The 16,326-nt window shown below is 41.3% G+C and overlaps 1 protein-coding gene across 2 annotated transcripts in view; it reads right to left on the bottom strand.

Moving 5' to 3' along the window:
- The window catches only part of CACNA1D (calcium voltage-gated channel subunit alpha1 D), a 277,638-nt gene that overhangs the window by 1,875 nt on the left and 259,437 nt on the right, over positions 1-16,326 (bottom strand). The window contains exons 39-45 of one of the 2 annotated variants that reach the window (XM_066613921.1): positions 15,122-15,235; positions 12,530-12,930; positions 12,057-12,083; positions 9,650-9,799; positions 5,507-5,670; positions 2,436-2,557; positions 234-554 (exon numbers count right to left, since the gene is read on the bottom strand). In XM_066613921.1, coding sequence (XP_066470018.1) covers positions 234-554; positions 2,436-2,557; positions 5,507-5,670; positions 9,650-9,799; positions 12,057-12,083; positions 12,530-12,930; positions 15,122-15,235 — 1,299 coding nt within the window. The remainder of the gene's footprint in view (positions 1-233; positions 555-2,435; positions 2,558-5,506; positions 5,671-9,649; positions 9,800-12,056; positions 12,084-12,529; positions 12,931-15,121; positions 15,236-16,326) is intronic. The other variant, XM_066613922.1, reaches the window with a different exon arrangement.

Below are 16,326 nucleotides of genomic sequence, written 5' to 3'. Positions count from 1 at the left end.
CAATAATACCATCCATCTGCCTCACATAGTGATGGTGATGAACATAAGAAATTGAAAGAGAATTGCTCAATAACACACAATGCTTGAAGAGATTTTGGAAGGTAGTATTTCTCACTATAAATCCTGACAGAGCCATGAGACTAACATAAATACATGCAGAGAATCCTCTATGTTCAAAATTGAATAGAAAAAATTGAATCCCCCAGCTCATAACAAAACTGCAAATCACTTACCGCTTCAACCAAACTGTCTGCACTCCTCTGTTTGTCACTATGCTTATGCCGGAAGTCGCTTGGGACAGTCAGATTAGCTGGTGTAAATGTCCGATAGGCAATATCAGGGTCATCCGTATACCAGGAACTCCTATGCAAAGAAGGCAGGCTGCCATTCATATGTTCTGTGGATTCTGCTCGGTCAACTTGGATAAGTGGTGTGTAATACGGAGTATGGTCCCTGTTGGGGGGCGTAGCTGGTGGGGTAGCCCAGGAACGTGTTGAACGACTGGGGGAATGTCTGTGGGCTTTAGTGGCATCCAGACCCGCAACAGCCATAACCTGTGAAAGAGATGAAGAACTGATATACCTACTGACTTACAGTAATATAATAATATACCTATTGTCTGACCATAGCTTGAAAGGCAACTGCAATCAGCAACCAAACTTATTTGTTATCAACATCCAAGCAACATTTTTGTTACTTTCTTCTGAAACCTGTATTGTCTAGGAACACATGGGCAATAAAACTGAACAGAACCAAACAATCATGTAATAAAATCCAGTATCAAAGGCAAGAAAAGTGTTAATATTATTAGCAGACTATCCTAACACACTACAGTGATATCCACTGCATGTTTAAGGAAGCAAAGGGTACACCTAGACATGATATGGGATCTGTGATGAGGATCTCTTGCTTTGCCAATAATAATAATAGCAGCAGCTGCCTTGGGGGGAGGAGGCTCTTTCAGGTTAGGAGCATAGCTCCAGAGAAGGGTTTAATCATTTCACCCTGCCATTTTTCTGGTTAAAATGACTCCCTGAAGCTATTTTCTTCACCGGGGGTATGGAATATACAGATATTAAACTGGTATTTTCAGGGCAAATAACATGGTGGAGGGAATTTTAGTCAGGAAAATGGTGTTGGGGGGGGCAGGAGACTTCCATCTGCCGGCACCAATCCAATCCCTCTGCTTCAGCTGCTATTAACTTAAATAACTCATCCTCTAAGGCAGGGTTGCTCAAACTTTCAACTTTAGGGATGCTGGACCTTTAACAAGTGTATACAAGAGAGAACTGCAGAAGGTGCAACTTCTCATCCCACAGATGACAAGCTGCACCTGCTGAAATTCTCTCTTCTATACACTTGTTAAAGGTCCAGCATCCCTAAAGTTGAAAGTTTGAGCACCCCTGCTCTAAGGAGATTCTGCTCAAAGATCACGCACATCATGTCCGATGCAGAAATGACTGGCGAAAATTGGTATCAGACTATGAAGCCACAATCTGTGCACATTTAACTACCACTGAATTTAATGTGATGTTTCTGAGTAACACTAAACCACAACAATATGAATAAAATAATAGACACAGCCAACTTAGCAATCCGTAGCTAATCTAGTGGTTTGAATTTCTTATAGAACCCCTCTCCCCCGAGAACTCAGAAATGCTTCCTTCTCTGCACTAAATGTTTAGTTGTATCCAGGTCTACAGTTCTGCATTGTGGCTGCATCAGCACTGGAAAGTTGGATAGGATTGGGCCCTTAGTGTAGTTCTTTATACATCCTGCACACATTCCAATGCACTGTTGATAAAGCCCACTACCTTTTTTCAGATTGGGCTTGGAGCAGAACTACTTGCTCCTAGATAGTCTCAAGGAGCACCCCTTCAGTGGTTTTGCAGGTACAATGGTAGCATTATTAAGATTTAGATTGTAGTAACAATACACACACACACACACACACACACACACACACACACACACACCCAGCATTAGACTAAGATCCCAATAGCCATAATTCTCAAGGGCTGAAGGAGACATGACATGAATCAGTTCAAAGGCCCTGCCATGCTTGCTTTTCCTTATGTAAATATGATAGGGGTGCATGCCCAATCTAGATTAAAACCATAGTGGATGAGATAGGAGAGCTTTAAAACCCCTGCCATAGTTGTAATCTGGATCTTTTTGTATACTGTATTCTATTCGCCTTGGGGAAAAAAATCTTCCATTTTTTTTATTTATATAAGAAAAAGCAAATATGCCAAGATCAATAATGCAAGTAAAATCCTGCCTATCTGGTCCCTACCAGACTAGTGGCCTTGCAATAATGTTCTGATACATGAAGAAGTCAGACAACTGGATATCTGCATACCTGAAATAGAGGTAAAAAAATTACAGAAGCCATTTTACACCTGAAGTTAGGTAGGGGTCTGGTTTCAACTCACCTGCTGTTGCATTAAATGCAGGGGTAAAGCAGTGCGGTGATGAAAAGTAGGGGAGAGGGGGATTTCATCTTGACTGCTCTGTCGGCGGAGGCATTCAAAATTAAAGGAAGAACGACGATTTGCTGAAATTTGAAAAGATTGGTCATGACTAGATTTTGGAGACTGATTCTAGAATAGCTATGCTAGTACGTAGTAGTAATACTAGTGAGTAACTATGACGAATGATTGATTGCAACTTGTAGGTAGGAACTGTAGGCATCTACAAAAGGTGTATTCTCAGATTCTGCTAGGCTTGAAGTCTGTTCTGCAGATTGGTTTGGCTCATGTCTCTCTGCTCGTGTATTCCTTTATCTTTTGCTCTCACCTTGGAAAAAAGGATTTCCTCTTCGTTGGAGGCTGTCACATAAATGTATGTCTATGTTCAGTAATACCTCCTATTGCGTGATGGGGAATACATTACCTGGAATATCAAGTGCTTGTTGAAAGAGTGCTATAGGAAGCATCATTTCGACTAAGCACAAAAGTGGTACTACGCAGAATGCACTGCTTTCATTGGCCTACTAGTCATACCAGGAGAAAACAAACTAGCGCTAAGGAAAACTGTACTATGGGAAGTATTACAGTACAAATATGTTCCACTATTCGCACTTCTATTTCATACATCTGATGAAATCAGCTCTGGATTAGGAAAGGTTGTGATAATGAAGGTTTCTTTGCTATCTTCTGAACAGCAGATGGATGTCCACAAGTATTCAGAGAGGCTAACTGGCAGCAAGGGGAAGAGCCAAGTTCAGTCATTTTCTAGGCTCAGAAGCTGGGTGGCATTTACAGTAAGAGATGGATTTAAAGTGTTACCATTATCATTATCATATAAATCACAGAGTCTGTCATTCCAATTAAACACACACTCAAAAACCAAAAACACATAAAATATAAAAGACAGTAAATTGTCTTTCAATGTCCAGGAATAACAGTTTATATCATAAACAGAATAATCTGCCAAACATGAATCAGCTAATCATGCAACGAAATTAAAGTTCCACTAACTGACCAAAACAACCTGGCTCCGATATCCTAGGATGATGCCATATTACATTACACTAACATGTAACATTACAGCATGTGCAGTTTTTAACTGGAAAGGGAGGGTATAAATTCATAAAATAATAATTAAAACCCACCCCAAAGATTTTCTTGAGCACTTTGAAAAGAGTATACTAAACATCCACTGTGTCTCAAAAGTGCAGGGGAAAAAGGTACATTTCCAAGCTTGCACTGATGAGATAACCCATGTACAATTGGCTAATATGTATTATTATTTGAAATTGATTAAGTAACCTAGGCTGGCATCAGGGGTTGGCCAGGTTGGGCTTTGGCAGAGAATCCACACCCCAGCCCAACCTGTGGAGGCCTAATATCAGTGGCAGTGCCTAATGAACCACCAGGAGATAGATGAGGGTGCCTTGAAGGGCTCAAGGCAGGTTTTGCCCTGAGGACTCCAGCTACATGCTGCTGGCACTGAAGTCACCTTCAAAGACCTCTTGCTTCTCTTGACAGCTGATTTTTCTCATTACTTTTCATTCTTTCCCTTTTCCAGTATCCACATCAAGAATACCATCATTGCAACAGCACTGAACTTGAGTATTATTTATTCTCTTGAGTTTATAAAGACAGCCTGGACTTCAGTTATATTAGTAGAAACATTTCATGAATTAATCTCCATTTTCATTTCTTGAAAACTGGAATTATTTCTTAGAATTGTGCAGAACGGGTTGGTAAAATAAACACAACCTAAAATCTGTAATAGTGTTAGCAGATGGTGTGTCTGTGATGAAAAGTGCCAGAAAGTGAGTCACTGAAATGGTAAATATTTATTTAATATATACCAATATTTTAAGTCTCTGTGCATGATAGAAACGTTTCTTCTGGAACAAAAACAACACAAATCTGGTTTGTTCTAACCCCAACATTTAATTCCTCTCATCTGATGAACAGAACCAAATGACTTCATTTCTTTTTTTTCTGCTCTCCGTAGCAACCTTAATAGTTTCAGCAAACAACCTGAGTACTACTATCAGTTCATGCTGACATAAGAGAGGAGGCAGACATGACAGAAAACTGAGAAGCAGGATTTGCATATGTGCACATAAGAGTAACAAGAGATTTTGTTATTTCACCTTTTCTGAGCAGAAGTGACCCTTTGAATGATCAGAATACTTCTTCCATTCTTGGAAGGAGCGCCTTTTTACAGAAACAACCCAATGACAGTAATAGTTTGGAAGCTGATTCTTACAGAAAGCCAGCTCTATAATGATTCAGTCTTACAACATGTTTGCAAGGCTGCACAGACATGGAAATTATTCATAAGTTTTATTCCCTAATTTGGATCCCCTTGGAACTATTTTCCACGTTTACAGACAACAGTGTGCATCACTTTGTTCCATAAATGTGGGTCTCATAAACATAAATTAGCCACAAAATATTCTGAGATGCTGCAGTTTCCAGCCTTCAGCTTTAATGCCTTGAATGTAGAATCCCCAGCTAACATCAGACACACATAAAATCAAACACATGCTCCTGCACTGTTTTGAATGTTTTGCACTATTCATTCTCAGCGGTGTCCAGGTCTAGCCCCCAGCCACAAAAACCAATTCAAGGTGAAATAGCAAAGGTGAAACCTCAAGAGTAGCAAGAGGTCTTTGAATAGTAGAAGCTCCTTCAAAGAATGGTGTCCCCTCCTGGGTGCTGCCACCTTGGATCTCTCCATTGTTGGGGGTCTTCAAGCAGAGACTGGACAGCCATTTATCATGGCGGCTGTAACTATGGACAGCCTTCTTTGGCAGGGGGTTGGACTCAATAATCTTATAGTCTCTTCCAACTCTTTGATTCTATACACTGGTGCTCTCTACACTGTGCAAGTTGTCTCTGGTACTACAAGCACATTTGATTCATATAATGTTGGGACTATGGGTCCAAAATAAGCCATTTGTTCTATTGCAAGTGATATAATGAAACCAACATTCCATGAAACCATGTTTATATAATGAAATCAACATTCCTGGTGTACTCACGTGGAGGTGTTGGAGGTAGCAACCGTCTCCTAGGAGATCTTTTTGAATCATAACACATCTGTGAGTCATCTTCCTCAAAAAAGCCATGTGGATGATGATAACCCTTTGGCCGTTCAAAATCTATATCGTTACAATGATATCTGCTGCGACAGTCGTGCATATGCCTGAGTAAAACAAACAGATGATAAATGAAATGACAGGCAAACTTATCGTCAGCCTTTTATTTACCATCTCCTCAAATTCTGTTATTGGTGTGCTTTGCTGATTCATGCTACCATATAAAGGTTAATCAAATATGTACAATATGGGACTGTTATGGATGTCTTTGTCACTGCTGTTCACAAAATAGACTAACACAAATTTGTTTATAGCAACCAACTCATTAGCCTACATTCATTTTCTTGAAACTATTATGCTTAAACATCAAACCAATTAACAAGATCCTTTAGGCCAATGTTATGCTCATAAACCAGGATGATGAAAGAATCTCACAGGAGTATGCCGAATAAAAGAAAACAGTACAATAGCATTTGCAACACCTCTGTATTTCCAATATTACTCAGTTACCTTTCAGATGGCCGTGATCCACTTTCTGACCAGCTATTCTGTGATCATCACTAGTCCTAAGCATCTGCTGCTTCTGGCTGCCACAAGTTTCCCCTGTCTCAATCACCCTATTTTCCTAGAGGCCTCCAAATTCTGGCCCATTGGTGCGCCAGCATAATCATTTTGGGTGCAGTGCAGTAGTGGCGAAGCTTTGCCATTCCACCTTGCGGCCACCTTTTGTCACGCTGGATCACTGCAGACTTGCACTGGGGAGCCGATTCCACTGCATATTGCCCCAAAAGGGTCTGCATCGCAATCTGACACAATGAAAGGTGGCTGCAGGGCAGAACAGTAAGCTTCACCACTGCCGCACCTGAGATTATTATGCTGGCACACTGGATCTGGCCCATGGGCTGAAGTTTGGAGGCCCATGACCTATAGCACTGAATATATGTATATATATTTGTGTACTGTAAAACAAATCTGATCAATATGATGACATTGTTTTTACACTGCATTGTGCAGTGTAAGGAAGTAAGGGTCCAATCTTATCCAATTTTCCACTGCCATTGGGGTGTGTGCTGCATCCTTTGGTGAGGAGGCCTCCTCAAGGTCACAAAGGCCTCCTCAAGGTAACATTTGTTCCCTTACCTCAGGGTTGCATTGTGGCTGCACAGGTGCTGGAAAGTTGGATACGTCTGGGCCCTAACAGCTCAATTCTGAGCTCTGTGCACAGGCTTAGAGCCAGCACACACTGTTGCAAACATGCCAAAATGCACGTTTGCAGGGCTTAGCTCTGGCCCAGCACCAAAGGTAGCCCACTGCGAGCACATGCTAGGTTAGAGCAGGTGGAAAGCTGGGTGTCGCTTGGCGGTCACCTGAACTGCGGGGCGGTAGAGAAGTAGGTGGGGGCGTGAGGGGAGGTTGGGAGGAAGTATTCTGGAGCTATTTTTCTTACCCCGGGGGAAGAAGACTAACATCTCTTTCCCCTGAGTAGCTGCTGGCAGCTGCTGCAGCAGCCATTTTCGGTGTCACAGCAGCCCACTCTGGGCAGCTCAGGATTGGGCTGTAAGTTCCTTGCTATGACTAAGGAACTATGAGAACCTGGACAGGGAAATCATTGGCCAATTAAGCAGGCAAAAGAAGTTGAAAAAATGGGGAGGGGCAGAAGTTCAGCAGACCTGATTGAATCACCTCTTGAAGAGCATGGATACTCTGTCTTGGTTACCCCCTCCCCCCCCCTCAAAAAGTAAAGATCAAATTAACCAAAATTTTTCATATGGACACTTCATGACTTTGTGTTATTATTATAGTCGTAGTTGTGTCACAGTCCACCAGACGGGGAGGAACCAGCCTAGGCGGGGACCGGAGACGGCGGCAGGCTCTGCTGCCATATCCTAACCTCCCTCCTGGCCTGGTCAGCCTGACACAGGACTCCTCAGTTCTGTGTCTGCTCAAATGTGAATGCAGAGTCGAAGAGACCCATTGCTGCCAGCTGCTATCTATCCGGGGTAAGGGAGCAAATGCTCCCTTGCCCTGAAGACACCTCTGTCAGTGTCCTGGTGCCCACAAGATCCGGTGGTCACCACTTTGGCACCATTGGAGCTGTAGGTGCTACCATAGGAACCATAGGATTAGGTTGTAAGTGGCTTCCTGTCCCAAAAGGGATCACAATCTAAAAAATATACAGAACGCCACCAGCAACAGCCACTAAAATGGCACTGCATTGGGGTGAAAAGGGACATTTGCTTCCCCCCTGCTAAATATAGGAGCACCATCACTTAAAAGTTGCCTCTTTGCTCCGTGAGCAGGGTTATTCTTATCAGTCTTGTTCATTAGGTCCTTGTTTGTTACAAAAATATGTGTTCTAACTTGGAACTTTACTGATGTAGTTAATTCTATTTGCAGTTAACTCTGGAGCTTTTCATCTCTAGGGGGATAGGATCTTGGCGTATGCTACTGCCACCAAGGTCCTTCCCCTCCTGCCCCCAAACTTCTCCCAGCTGGTCTGAGTCCCCACCTCAATCCTCCCCTGAACTGCCCCCACTGGAACCTTACCTGCTCCAGCCGGGTATCTGGGAGTTGCTAGCATGCATGCTGAATCTCTGGCCTTTTGCACCAGCAGCTCTGAAGTGCATGACAGCAGCTTGGGTTTTATGCCACCAGAATGGGACTTACAGCTGCCAAAGGCTTTGAATAGGATTGGGCCAATAAAGACGTTGGGAGATTTATTCTAAATGATGGGAGTGGGCCGCCATAGTTTAAAACACATGTATCAAAATTGAAAAAAGGATTAAAACAAATATCCTGGGAAAATTTAAGAAGCATATTCGAGTGGCAGCTCTACTCATGTCTACTCAGAAATAAAGTCTACTGTGTTTAATATGACTTATTTCCTATTACTATATAGTAAATACTACTACTTCCTACAAAGAATTGTAGCCTTGCTTTAACATGTGTATTATACTATCTTCTCAGATAGCCCCTGAGAAAGACAACAGCTTAAATACGATCATATTTGCCTAGGCAAATTTCTGTTTGCCTCCTGCTGAGTCTAAAGCTTCTTCTCAGCTCAGTTCCTTTGAAAACATTTTTCAAAGGCAGCACCTGAGAACTAGTAAAGTTGATATTGTTGCTCTTGCTATAGGAGAAGTCCTGGTGCTCTTGACTACAGTCCCAGCAAGGGATCAGATTCCAGAATAGTCTCTCTTGGTCCAACCCTAACCCCCTTCCCCGCTGGCATAAGTAGCATTGCACTGACAGAGGCTGCTTTACGGCTGTCACAGAATAGCCTCTGCCAACAAATGCTGGAAGCCTGCTGCACTGTGGCCTCCCATGTGCTGGTGGGGCCATGAATACCTGCCGAAGCAGGTAAACCCGTACGGGGGATTGGAGGGAGGTGGGGAGGGAGTTTGACAGGATGGGGAGGACAAACCAAGGAGGGGTGAGCAGAATGGAGTAGTGACCAGGCAGCGAAGTGGGTGGATCAGGCCCAGGAGGGGGCAAGATGGGGGGTGTGTGTGCATGACGAATCCTGAGCCCCTTCCCAAGCCTTATCCATCTTCATGGAGCAATGTGGACTTGTGCCAGTGATTGAGATGGCATAGGTCCATGTTGCCCCGTAGTAGCTGCTGGGGCTTACCCCAAGTAGACCTCCAGTAGCTGAAAAACTCCTGTGGATGGGATGCTGCAGAAACTGTGCCGGTGCTGCTGCATCATCGCACAGGGATTTAGGTAGGATTGGGCTCTCATACACACACTCACACGCTTCGACTTGTACATTCAGGCCACCAATAACTTATTTATGTTTTCAGATAATCTGTGACAAAGCATGAAATTGAATTTACTGTGTGCCTTATACTTTTCTTGTTCAATCATGTTTCCTATTACACCATTCTATTTTGTTTTGCTTCTTTGTATAAAATAAAGTATAACATTCCCTATGTTATACATTTAAAGTGCAAGCCTATGCTTATTTATTCAGTAGTAAGTCCCACTATGGAGTCCCACTATTTACTGTGTTCAGGACTGTAGACTTAGGTTCTTTAGGTATGCAATTTACCAAGTTATTTTCTTGGTGGAGCTTAATATCCTTACCTGCTTCCTGACAACATACTGTCTTCTTCGTAATACTCGTCACCACTAAAATACTCCTGATCATCTAAGTAGTAATCATCGTTATAGTAATCTCGAATTTCATGATCTTCTCTGCAAATTGTGGGTAGATGCCTATCACCCGATTCTGACCTATAGTTAGGACACAGAAATGTGAGAATGTCACTGTATTCATCTTATATTTTCACTTAATTAGCAGAAATCTTACTAGCTACATTCTGTTGTTACAACAATCTTCACAGACTTCCAAACTTTTTTGATGCTATTTTATCTCTACAACCATGCAAATTACAGTAGCAACAACACCGTGTGTTATTGAACTGAGGCCGCAATCCTAACCAACTTTCCAGCACTGGCATAGCTGTGTCAGTGGGGCATGTGCTGCATTCTGCAGTTGGGGGGCAGTCACAGAGGCCTCAAGGTAAAGCAATGTTTGTTCCCTTACCTCAGAGTTGCACTGCCCTTACCTTAGTGCTGGAAAGTTGGTTAGGATTAGCCCTCAGTCACTCATATTGGTAGCACTATTGACTATTGACTTTTCAAATTTATTTCTAGTATCGTTTTTTAAAACCAAAAGGCTTTATGGCTTTTAAAATTTCAGGATGTACCAAACAATTCAGAAAACACTAGGTTTCCTTGTTTCTTTAGTTCATAGGTTCACATAAATGATTATTTCCACCTAACACTAACATTTGCATTTGAGAAAAATCTAAAATAGTATTCACATTGGAAGAAATTTTTCTTCAGAGAAAGCAAGACTGTAAAAATGGCTGTACAAACATCAGGTTTTAAAAGATCTGTAAAGTCAAGCACTTATTCTGCAAATGCTTTTGCAAACACAAACTAAGATATCAATTCACAACTGAATTACTATAGAATAGAGTTTGGAAGCAGTACTATGGTCATCAATAGAATTTTAATGAAGACTATTTGGCTTTCAGTCATTCCAAACTCAGGATTAAATTTAACCCAATCTATCACATGGCATGTTCTTTTATGTTTTGATTGTATTTTTAATTTCAACATTTGTACCACTTATGAGTGAACTCTCTCTGCTTCCCTTATAATTAGCTCACGTTTTCCTCAATTTTCTCATAGAGAAAACTCTAAGAAAAAACTCACACCCATGAGAACTGAGTTTCGCCTAATCCAAATTGAAGCCAGCAGCCAACGGAAACTTATTTCCCAGGCTTCCAGGTGGCAATGAATGAGTGCCTAGGCCTTAAAATGAGGTTTCCACAAGCCCTCCCTGGTTCCAGGCACCATCCTTTTAGGGAAAAGGGGAACAGATAGCAAGGCTGATTGGCAGCAGTAAATTTTGGTGAACTCATATATCACGTCTGATCAAGGGTCAAGCTAGGTGTGAACTTTGGTGGAGTGGTGGCTTTGGCTCATAATAGACTGCAATTGGGAATTCTTGAGTTCACCATTATGAACCTTGCAATTATGAATTTTTGTACCATTACTACTTTATACCATCCTTCTATCTCTCTCTGTCTGTTTGCATTTTTCTTCCCACTCTGCTGCCTCGCCTAAATATAGTTGTTAAGGATGCAACCCACCAGTTAAAAGTACTTTAGTGCTTAAGTAGATGTTGCAGTGTCAGGGAAGGGCACTGAAGGAGGGCAGGTTGACCAAGGGGGGTAGCACCTAGTGGTTGGTGCACAAGTACTTCTGGCTCTCCACTTTTCTTTTACCAGATCAGAAGCTGAACGGGGGGGGGGGGGGAGAAGAGGACTTTGGTGGTTTCTATACACTGCCAACACCCCAGCCTACAGAGACCAGGTATTTGGGGGCGGGGGGGCTGGCTTTTCAGGAAAAAAAAAAACAAAACCTCCTCCTATAAGAACACTGAAGCTCAGGGATTCTTATGAAAATCATGCCCAGAGTAGTATCTGCAGAGCAAACACAGATGTGGAAATCCACTGAATTACTCATGAATATAGATTAGGAAGGCAAAGAGTCAAAATGTTACTACTTTATTAAAAGTCCAAAAGGAAAGGAATTAAGGTAGGGCGGGGGGGGGGGGGGGAGAAGGGTGTAAAAGGTACCCGCAGACTGTTGAATAATGCCTGAATTTCATGGACAAAAACTGCATGTAGAAGGATAGTCTCTTTTTAGCTGCTGAACATACATAGGAGCTTGGGGGGGGGGCTAGAGATGTCCATAAATAGTAAACATAGGGGAGAAAAGACGGCATTTTCACATGTAGCCTCTCCAGTAACATCTGGTTAAAATAAAAACACTAATGATCCCTGCTCACATGTAAATTAATTTGCTTCCATTTGCAGGGTGTAGTGAAGACAGTGCAATGATGTGACTAAAAAGAATAAAGGAGGTCAGTTGCAGCCACATACACCTGTAATGTCTACATGAAACATGTACTTACCTAATATAAGTTTCATAATAGCGAGATCTATCCAAGAAAGGAAATAAAGTGGAAAGAAAAACAAGTTTAATTAGCTTTCAGGAATTGACATTAAAGTGATTTCTCTACTGTAGTGTATTTATTCAACAGACATTCTACCAAAACAAATTTTAAAACCCCATAAACTTCATACAGGTTCTTTCGTCAATTTTACTAAAAGGAAAGATCAATTTGAAAATGATTCAAGGTAAGTGAAACTATCTTGTCAAATTTGACAAGGCTTGTCAGATGGGAGAACTCGTCAAAAATTAATCCCAGAATTTATTGAAGTATCAAAAATGTAAACACGTTTTAAAATGTTATCAAAAATGTAAACACATATACACAATGAAAATGCCTGACAACACATTCAAAAACATTAACATCAGCATTACATACAATATAATTTGTATATAGCATTTACTTAATACAAACAAGCAGAAGATTTACGGTACCTCCTGTTGCCAGATCTTCTATGCTTTTCATGACGATCATTTCTAGAGTGTGAATGGTGTCTGGTTTCAGACATACGTTCATGACTTCCACCGATGGTGTGTTTCCCATTAGGTACTTTGGACATATTGGCATTATTGAGGTTAGCATTTGTTGAGTTTGGAACTTGCTTCCCTACTGAGTTGTGATTATGATGACTATGATGGCTATGATGGCTATGATGGTTGTGGAATAAAGAGTTTCCTGTTGAAGGATGTACATTTTTCTCAGTAGTCTCAGACGCAGATGGTATTGAAGGCCTTTGGACATGCAGGGGGCGGTGTGTGGTATTGATCTGCTGAAATGAATCTCTTGTCTCACTGCTAACATGGTTTATATGATTTCCAAACAGGGCACCATTTCTCTGAAACATAAGTTAACAGCCAATTAATTAGTACAAGACATGGCTGAAACCAAGCTTGCTTCAGTATATGTGCATACTCTACGTGGAGCATCAAGAGTGCCTGGAGTCACACTGTTGCATAGTCATAAGGCCCTGCTTTCAAGAGGCTCTCCTATAGTGATATGAGGTGCCTGTGGTCATGGTAGCTAAATATAAAACAATGCCAAATGTACACCTGTTAGCAATGCCAAGAAGTCATTATCATATTTCCTGACTGGCAAGCATTAAACCCTAGATACCCAGAATACAGTGGCAGCAGTTGATAGCCAAGCAAAATCAATTCACCTCCAATCTATAGCATTTACAAACTATACTTTAGGGAACATTAAGTTTGTAATATTTGCTTGTTACAACTGACTGCAAAGCCATGCCACAACTAGAAGGGTGCTGCAGACAATCCTACAGTGATGCTGTTCTTACAGGATACAGGCACAAGAGCAAGTTGTGCTCCACTGCATCAGCCAGCTGTAGGGCTCTAGTTGACCCCCATGCAGATCAATCTCTTTGCATGGAAGATGGTTCGTACAGTGAAGTGCTCTAAGTTACTTATTGGAAGTGTGAATGACATGCAACTCTAGCATTCCTTTACACCTAAACCAGATGTGTAGTCTAACCAGGACTAAGGTGGAGATAGCAGCAGTATCTCTTGAAGCTCAATCTAGAGAAGACAGAAGCAATCACAATTGACAGAAGAAAGCATCCAGTGAGAAGCCTGCCTCTGAAGTTTTCCATCAATTATTATTGTCAGGGATGGCTGTAATTTTGGACGGGGAATGCAAATGATTTTTGGTCAGTCATAACAATTGTGAGCCTCCAGGGGCATCTGGAAGCTCACATGATTGGTATAAATGTGAAGGCCACCTCTTGTTTGTTTGCTGCATCTGGTATGCAGATATTGAGTGCCTCTTTTCACAGAGGTTCCATTTATAAAGCACTCATGATTGGCAGGAGATCACCAAAATTGACATTTCAAATCCAAGCACATTCCACAATGGCCCCCAATTGCTGGTAAGATAAGTGAGACAGCAGAGCAAGTTGAAACTTGCCTATACATGTGGGCTATGGGGACTGGATCAGGAGCAGCTGAAGACTCCCCAGCTTCTGAGACAGCAAACCAAATGCCATCAGAGATGTGCCATCCACTTCCCCCATGGAACTTCCTGAATTTGAAAAGTGTCGGAGCAATGCAGCGTAGAGCAGAGAAAGTGTGGAGGAGAGAAAAGTAGTGGGCTAGATTCTAGCCCACCACTGCTCCACACTTCCTCTTCCCTTTGCTTTTTCGAAGGAGCAGGAGGAAAAGTGAACAGATGGATGAAGGTAGGTCCTCCGCTCCCAATTGCTGACCGGGGCCACCAGCTCAGTCAGCTTCATGGATAGGATGGCCCTGGATCAGACATGCTACATGACTATATCCAACTCCCAACATTAACCATGTTAAGTGGTGTCCTGAGCTATTTTCCATTCTGGATTGGATAAGGTCAGCCGAGCAGCTTTTACTTGTATCCATTTAGAATTCCTTTTCCTAATCTGGAGAACTCCTATTGCTGGAGTTTACCCATTTTAGTATACCTCTTTTTGCTTGAATTTCAGTACATAAAAAGTCATCAGGATTCTTTCCAGGAGGCCTGGTGGTTGGAAACATCTTAAAATTTAATTTTGTCCTAATTACCGAAGTATTATTTTTCATGAGCAGACTTTGAATTATTATGTGCTCCTCTTATACCTCTTTGGATGTATTGCTGTAAACTAATTTACTATAGCGTAAGAAGTAGATGGCACATACTCCCCTTCCTCAAAGCCTTTATGTGGAGGTAAATCTCATTGATGGCAGTAGGCCGTTCACATAATGTACCAGTACTAGTAAATTATGTAAAAATATCAATACTAGTATTGCCAGTAGGGTAAATTGTTTCATTTTCTGTTTGATTGAATACATACTTTATAGTAAGAGAACTGAGGCATAAAGTACACTGAACCTAAGAAAAAAATCTCACATGTGTGGAGCAACAAAGTTACTAACAGCGCAATCCTATACAGTTTTACTCAGAAGTAAGTCCCACTATATTCAATAGGGCTTACTCCCACGTCAGTGTGTATAAGATTGCAGCCTAAGTGAATGATTTAACTTCACAAGGTGGAGCCAGCCATTTACTTTATATACTTCCTCTTCCTCATGGTGATTTTGCTCAGGTTCATCGTCTTGCAAATCACACGATATAGCTCGCCGAATTTCAGGCCCAATGTCATGAAGAGTTCTCAGTCCAGCCTAAATGATTAGAATACAATCAAAACATATTAGAAATAACCAGCTTTTTTCTCTCAGATTCATCATAGTTAAGAGATTGGTGCTAAGAGTGCTTTCCAATATAGCTTTTGTTAATTTCTAACACTAGCACTGTGCTTACATTTTCAGAAGATTTGTTTCAAGTCCCCTCTACATGTACATTTACTGGTGTGGTTGCCTACAATCTGATGCTCCCACACTGGTCCAGACACATGTAAAAAAAGTCTGCCCACAAGGTTTTGCTTTCTAGTGTATTTACCAACAGCAGAAGTGGTGATCCTTCCCAAAGGTTCAGATTTTGCTGGTTTCACTTTAATAGGAAACCAAAGCACATGAGCAAAAAGTTTACATTATATTTAGACTGGTGTGAAGACTGCTTCACAACACCAGATTCAAGTCAAGGGGGTGCAAATAATATAGATCAGAATCAGGTTAATTTTTAAAGATTTTATATGAAGCTGTATGTGCCTTAAACTGCATTCTATTACTTGATTGACAATTGAGAAATAACACTTCCTGCGAATAATCATTCATACTATATGCTATCCATATGTTCTTATGCCTATTCAGTTAAAAATTTTCTATCAGAAATAGTGGTTTTGATTTCGTTTTATGGGACATAATTCATCTGAAAATATTCATCTCCCTGAAATGACAAGCCACTAAAGCTTCACATTACACATCATATGGGTGATTAGAGTACTTAAATATGAACTATAAACAGATCTACAAAATCTTCTGCATTTCTACAGAAAGTACTGGATGTCCATTTCAATAACTGGTTTGGGAAAGAAATATCAGTACTGAGCTTTGGAAGGAAAGACAGGTGGTAATGATGGCTAAGTAATACCAGCAAGATATTCTTGTACAACAAAAGGAGATCAAACACACCCCACAGCAATCAGGCACCACAGTCGCATTCAAGAAAACCCTGTATTCAAGAAATACTCCTACTCAGCTACCTTTCAATTTGTTTTTCTATCTTTACACAAAGGAAGTTTTATCTTCAAATGCAAAAGCAAAACCTTCCTGCTCAGCTCTTTACATAGTTGTAAATGAAAAGACTTATGTGG

Source organism: Tiliqua scincoides, chromosome 2, assembly GCF_035046505.1.
Source record: "Tiliqua scincoides isolate rTilSci1 chromosome 2, rTilSci1.hap2, whole genome shotgun sequence".
In the NCBI taxonomy this organism is placed as follows: Eukaryota; Metazoa; Chordata; class Lepidosauria; order Squamata; family Scincidae; genus Tiliqua; species Tiliqua scincoides.
The sequence above is the reverse complement of the archived record's forward strand: the minus strand, read 5'-3'. Positions and strand labels throughout refer to the sequence as shown.